The sequence below is a fragment of the Nanorana parkeri genome, unplaced genomic scaffold (genome assembly GCF_000935625.1).
Source record: "Nanorana parkeri isolate BGI_ZX_2015 unplaced genomic scaffold, ASM93562v1 scaffold1114, whole genome shotgun sequence".
In the NCBI taxonomy this organism is placed as follows: Eukaryota; Metazoa; Chordata; class Amphibia; order Anura; family Dicroglossidae; genus Nanorana; species Nanorana parkeri.
Genome location: NW_017307382.1, coordinates 514104 through 521472, shown reverse-complemented (window position 1 = coordinate 521472; position 7369 = coordinate 514104). Strand labels below are relative to the sequence as shown.

General features: G+C 43.3%; 1 protein-coding gene across 1 annotated transcript in view; it reads left to right on the top strand.

The window, feature by feature from the left end:
- Nucleotides 1–7369, top strand: part of PASK (PAS domain containing serine/threonine kinase) — a 44193-nt gene that overhangs the window by 24864 nt on the left and 11960 nt on the right. Inside the window, exons 9-10 of the mRNA XM_018567898.1 lie at nt 220–1262; nt 2092–2270. Coding sequence (XP_018423400.1) covers nt 220–1262; nt 2092–2270 — 1222 coding nt within the window. The remainder of the gene's footprint in view (nt 1–219; nt 1263–2091; nt 2271–7369) is intronic.

Sequence of the window (7369 nt, the reverse complement as noted above, 5' to 3'; positions counted from 1 at the left end):
TATATATATATATATCAGGAAGACCATGAGCAATGCTTTGGCTTCATATACATAGCAACCAATCGGAATTCAACTGCCATTTCTACAGTCCATAGTTTACAAATAAACCAAGGATCATGAAAGCCTATGAATTTGTATTGAATTATATAATGTATTATGAATAACACATCTTTCTTTAGTAACAGCTGTGTGATGCCTCTTGCTTTATCCTTTCTGCAGGACAGCTATTGGGCAACACCAGTTTGCTTCCACATCCCTTCCAGATCAATGCAGCCTGGGTATGCCAGCATGTTGCCTGTCTCCTGGAACTCCAACACAGGATGAGCAGTGGGACAGAGGACCAGTAATAAGGAGATGCTTGCTGCATGACCTCCTTCCAGGGGTGGATATGGAGCCTCTCACCCACTGTTTAAAAGGCTTGAGTTTAACTGGAAATTACAATCAGGAAAAAGTAAAGGATGAAACCAAGCCCAACCATTTTTTGCATGCCTGCCATGGTTTGGAGCATGACGAAAACAGCCATTGTCACCAGTGTACATCTACATTGAACAAAATAAATCCCCCACCTAATCCTGCCCCAGTCACAGTGCAGGTGGCCCCACTTCTTAGCTGTTCTATTGTTCCATCAGTCACCCTTTCCATATGCACCAAGCGTGCTGAGAATTTGCACTATAACACACCTTTACCATCCGTAGATGCTGATGCACCTAATAATACTTGCACGGCAGAAGATATGTCCTGTAACTCACCACTCATTTCAAATCCTCCATTATGTCACAGTAGCCCAGTATCCAGTAAACAATCGTTTTTACAAGGCAACTCTTTGAAAAACACAGACCCCCCACCCCATAATCCATCACAATTATTATCTGCACACTGTTCTGAACACATTGATGAGGATGTCTATGCAGACAATATCCCTTCCACCAGCATAGAGACAGTATATTCTGCACTACAGAGCCCTCTGCGCACACATCAATCGGTGGATGCTCAGCCAGAACAAGATATCGATGGGTTAGACTATGACTTACCCAACAGATCTCCAGAGAGTCCTTCAAGCCATAATGAAAGAACGGAGCCTCCCACAGAAGAATATTCCCAGGTTACCTCCACCCCTGTGAGGAATAGATCTACCCATTCCTTGGTGCTAACGTCTTTAAACCACAGCCATGATGTGGTTCTACCAACCTCCTCTTATAATGGTGACATTAAAGAAGGAAACTTCAGTGGATGCTGTCATCACCGAGATGGCTCAAGACTCTGTAAGAACTCACTTTTTTTACATACTGACTTTTGTAGCAAAATCAGCCAGTCGATTTGAGTTTTCATCATGCATAGTATAAAACGCAGCACCAAGAGCAATTATTTTACCATTGACATCAGATGATAAAGTATCTAGATATAGTACATATCAATAACACATGAGATGTAAACTGACACGGAGCAATTGAAGACCTCCCGAGTATGCATCAAACACTAGCTAGAGTTGTGCATTATAGAACGAGTAATTTTAATTAGTCTGCACCTCCCTAATGATACAATTAGAGTAGCTAGCCATCTCAATTGTAGCATAGCAGTTCACATCACCTATGCATCTTCGGTAACACATTTTTATCATTTGTTAAATGAACCTGGCTATACAATATTTTTTTTACTGTAAAACTTGGCAGCAAAAATAACTCTTATTTATTAAAGTGTCTGAGAGAACTGCCCAAAAAGCCTGTATTGTTTTATATATCAAGCCACCTGATGCTGGAAAGCTGGAGATGAAAAATAAAAGTTTGAATCTGATTTAGTATTGTGTCCTGATAGAGACTTTCCTCAAACACCGTGATGAATAATGTGCACCTTGTTTTACTTATTTAAAATCAGAAAAAGAGTAATAAAAATCTGCATTATCCGATTTTATTTTTATAGTGGCCTGTAGGTTCAGCAGTTTTTATTATGCTATCTTGTTTGTGATGGGACATACCTGGAGATGACACATTAGCCAGAAATTAGAAAATACCCAGGAGTGCCATGTTAGAATGTATTTTATTGAAACCAGAGTTATTTATATTATTGTTTTTACTATTTTTCTTTTTATTACAGATATTCAATTTGAAGTGCATTCTATCTGCTCGGCTGGCTTGCCTTTATTTAATGTTTGGGTAACGAAGGATTTAATGCAGAGCCAGAGAGAAGCAATAGCCAGAACACAGCTTCTGCTTTCCAGTTTGGCAAGTTCATCACAGTCTTTGCTGGAGCAGTCTGAGCGAAGTCTTGGAGAGGTTGGTGCAATTGATGGCCCAGTCCTAATATCTGTCATCTCTTACTGATGATATGCACAGGAATGAGTGTAGTTTGCAGTTACTGTATGTTGCATTATAGGCCAAGAAGTGCAAACCACAACCAGATATTTAAAGCCGTGGAAAAGGTTCCTAAAACCACGTATGCTTAAATCTCAGTTGATGTCTTATGTGTTAATACAGTATATTCACATGCAAAAGCAGCATACAAAATGTCAGACCCTGGTGGTAAGCTACAGAGAGAACTTCTTCTGCCTGAGTGTGATCAGCCAGAGTCACAGTTAGAGCTGTATATTCAGCAAAATTTACCCTCTCTGGTGATTGCATAGCTGTAAGCTGGGGTTGCACGCTGCAGGCTATGGAGATCCTTGACCTCCTGTAATAGTCCTTCTGATATGGCTAAATAATGAGTAAGAAAAAAAAAAATCTTCTCCAGTGCAGACCATCTATCTGAACTCTTGCTGATCACCTTCAACTGAGATCAGGTGGGCAGCACTAAAGCACAAAAATCAATTGGCCAGCACCAAGGACCGGTTCACACCACAAACTCTGCTTTCCAGTGCGTTCGGCCTCTGGAACACAAGCTGGCCGACTCCCTGCATTCAGGGACGGGAGGGGGTGAGGCAGTGCATTGAAGTCAATGGCACCGCAGTGCGATCGCCTGCACCCGGAACGCAGGCACATTTAGTGCTTGCTTTCCGGTCCAGTGTGTTCTGAAAAAATAAGGCTTGCAGCAATAGCCCACTATATACTGAGCTTTAGTCACGGGGAGGAGCTTAGTATACATCCTCCAGTGACCCTAAAGAGAACTACGGGGAAAAACACTCAGACAATAGTTCTCTTTTAGGGGTACTCCAGTAGAAGTCAGAAATGGAAAAAGATTTGGGGGTCATAGTAGACCACAGATTGAACAATAGCTTGCAATGCCAGGCTGCGGCAAACAAAGCGAGCAGAGTACTGTCTTGTATTAAAAAGGGAATGTACTGCAGAGACAAAGCAATAATTTAGCCACTTTATAGATCGCTGGTTCGGCCTCATCTGGAGTATGCGGTGCAATTTTGGTCACCAATCCACAGAAAGGATGTCCTTGAGCTGGAGAGAGTCCTGAGACGGGCAACTAAACTTATTAGGGGGCTGGAGGATCTAAGCTATGAGACAAGGCTACTAAATTTAAACTTGTTTACTCTGGAAAGTGAGGAGACATGATTTTGATGTACAAAATGTTTAGTGGTGATGGCAACATCTGCAATAAACTTTTTACTGTAAACTCCATGACCAAGACTACCACCACCTAAAACTGCTGGAGAAGATTTAACCACAAAGGGCGTAGATGCTTTTTTTCAGTTAGAGCGGTTAAGGTCTGGAACTCTCTGCCACAAGCAGTGGTATCAGCTGAGAGTATTGAATCATTCAAAAAGCATTTAGATAACTTCCTCAGAGATCATAACATACAGGGGTACAGGTTCTCTTAAAAACTAGACCACACAGGGATTCATATAAACACGCACGCACAATCACATACAGACACACAAAGGTTGAACTTGATGGACCTGTGTCTTTATGCAACCTCAAATACTATGTAAGGCTCGTAGATCTTCTACTCATAAGATTTATCACGTACGTGGAAGGGTTATTTTCATTTTTTCAATATTGCGAATTTTGTCTTTCCTTCAATTTCTGGTGGATTAACATTTAGCTCAAAGTACCATAAAGTTCAGATATCTTCCTTGTCAGTCCTTTTTTTTTTTTTTCTTTCAACATCCTTTGGCTTGTAATTCCTTGATTTGTACTTTTTTCAGGCATTTCCACATGTGGCTCCTCTTGTTAGGTCTCCTCTTCCTCTGTGGGATTTGAACATGATTTTATCCACTCTACAAAAACCTCATTTTGACCTTCAAAAGGTTGCCTTTCTAGTGTCCATTACCTCAGCTAGAAGGGTTTCCAAGTTGTCTACTTTGTTTTGTGGAGAACTCTATTTGGTTCTTCATAGGACAAGGTTGTTTTAAGACCGCAGGTTTCATTTTTAGCCAAGGTGGTTTTGGCCCTTTATTTAAATGAAGACATTGTTCTACCTTCACTTTCTTTAGTTCCAGTTCATCCTAAGGAGACTTCGCTTCATTGCTTGGAAGTTGTGCAGGCTGAGGTTTTTTTTTTGAGAGCAATAATTCTAGGGCCAGTATTTTGGGGTATCTCTAAATTGATGACCTGTGGGGGCTTTTAAAGCGTCTTCTATGGACTTTTTGGGGTACTGGGGTTTTTCGCCATTTTACGGATGCACGCAATTTGTAACCTGGGCATGTTGGGTATCGTTTTACTCGTTGTAACCTCATCTTTTATATTTCATTTAAAAAATGGGTATTTTGTTGTGTTTTGGGGCATTTAATTAAATTTTTCACTAAATATTGGGGTTTAATAAGGAGTTGCGCTAATATTGCGCAACATAAAAATTTGCAACTACCACCATTTTATTCTATAGGGTCTTGGCATTCAGAAAATATATAATGTTGGGGGGTTTTAAGTAATTTTCAGGCCTAAAATTTGGAATATAACATGGGTACAAAAATGAAAAAAAGGCCTCAGTCATGAAGGGGTTAATACATTCTTTTATTCGACAAGATTTTCATATTTACACTCAAAGGTAAACACACAGGGGGCCAAAGCGCCCAACATAGATTCAGTGGACGCAGCCACTGTATACATAGAAATCATGAGATAGAAGAATATACCCAGACCTGTGGATTTATGTGGCCTCAACCACCGGTTGTCCCGTATGGGTCCACCTTGGACTATCATTCAACTGGGTAGACACGAATTTGAACATGGTCAGCGGCTACCATCAGGTGCAGCCCAAACACGGTTAAGTGAACAATCCTCACATTTGTGACCTCTGGTTATTAATAGGACTGGGGTTGCCATATGGCGGCCGCACCAATTGGGCCTAGAGATAGGTATAAAATTTGGGCAAGATTGGAGAAGGAAGATCAGATGGATCTGGATGGACTGGAGAAAAAAAAAAGGCTGTTAGAGTTTATCTGTCAGCCTACAGCTCGCTTTAGGCGTTCGGAGTCTTTATTTGTTCTACCTTAAGCTGCTAAATATGGTTGTTCAGCTTCTAGATCTGCTAAGTGGACTTGTCAGGTTGTCATTCAAGCTTATGAGTTGCGGGATCAGATACTTCCTTTTCCTGTTTCTGCTCATTCTACTAGGACAGTTTTTGCAAGCGTCCTAGGAGGGTGGAGGCTTTTTCTTCAGCTCTGCTAAGGAAAATTCTAATTATATTTCTACTATATTTTCCCTAGTACAACATACTGCTTGTACTGGTCTCTACACAGAAGTTATCCAGATCCGTGTTTTCCTTAGAAATAGCTTTGGTAGCCGTACCTAGACCATCTTGTTGAGCAACTGTCTTTTTTTTCTAACTGGATGTATCCTTACACTTGGGTCTGTTTCTTTGGAGAATCTATATGTGAGTCAGCCTTTTAAGGGCCTGTTCACATGATTTTCAGGTGCGGATCTGCAGACGCGGTGCTACTTATGCAGTGCGTTTTTGACGCGTTTTCGGTCCGGATGCTGACAGTTCATTTTTTTTTATTTTTTTCAAGCCGCGGGGCTGTCAGTATGCAGATTCTTTCTCTGAGTTCACTTCCGCCCTCTCGTAACATCTACTTCCCTTTGTGTATGTAAAGCTGGTGATCAGACATGTATCACATGTTTGCAGGCATGTTGATGGTGCTGGCTACAGCAATCTGCAGAGAATGAACTCGCAGGAGACGTCATTATTGGTACACCCAATCTTGAGGCACCGGACCCGATCTTGAGGCACCGCGAATTCAAGGGTCAGTTCTGGAGTTTATATGAGGATTTGCGAGCTCACCCGGATACATTTTTTTCCTTTACTCGTATGTCCATGGAAAGGTAATGGGCATGTTTAAAATGTATGCAGTTCATGTCTTTACCTCTACCCCAACCTGTCTGTCTATCTCCCACTCTAGGAGAACAAAAAATGGGGATAGAAGCGCTACTACCATAAGTAATTGGATTTAGCCAGAATTGAAAAACTTACCAAAAAGTAATAGCTGATGCGATATCATCGATGAGGGGTGGATGGATGGGGGACCTCCACTGGTGGGGATTATGAGCAATCAATTGTGCTTGTGGGACGGTCAGGGGGAATTGAGGGTTTGGGGGGTGCTGGATGGTGGTGGGAGCCTGGGTCCGATTAGTGCATGGGAGGGGGGTGACAGGCACGGGTGTACATGGGCTATTGGATGATGTTGGGACTGAGGGGGGTATGGTGCAGCTGGTGTGCACTGTGTTGCTGCTTAAGATTGATGGGTCTAGCGACTGGAAGTGTCAGGTCAGTGTGGGCATATGCACTGGGCTGATCGGGTGTGTGGGGGGGAAGAGACTGTGATGGAGCCTGAGGTGTCCAGCAAAGGATCGCTGATGGGAGTCTTGAGACTCCAAGGCTCGAGGGCACGAGCAAGCCAGCCCGAGACAACGAGCGGTGTGTCAGAGGGAGAGAGGACGGCTGGAGGCAGGCGAGCACAGAGAGCGGAGAAGGCTGTGATAGGCGGTTGCCAGGAGATAGACGCTGCAGGCGGCAGAGCCGGGAGAGTCAGTGGGATTGATGTGACTTCAGCGCTCGAGGGTGCGAGCAGGGACGCCCGGGGGGCGACAAGTGCTGAGTCTCGGGGAAAAGGCAAGTGTGGGCAGGTGAACGTTGTTGCGGCTATGCGTTTCGAAGAGCCAGGTCTTCTTTTTCAAGCCGGAAGGTTGGCGAGAAAAACGGCTTTTTTGAATGCGGGGAAGTGGGTGGAGCTGCCGAGGAAGGCGGGGATGAAGGCGGGGGGGAAAGCAAGGAGGTGACTGACGATAATGTGGAATAAACATAAAGTGGGTGGGGCTGCCGAGGAGGGCGGGGATGAAGGCGGGGAGAGAGAAACAAGGAGGTAAGAGGCGAGAATGTGGACTAAACATAAACATGGAACGGCATGTGGAAAAACGGGGGAGTGGAGGGGGAGAAGTGATGTGAAGAGGCTATATTATGTGGGCAATAGGAGAAAAATAAGCGAAAACAC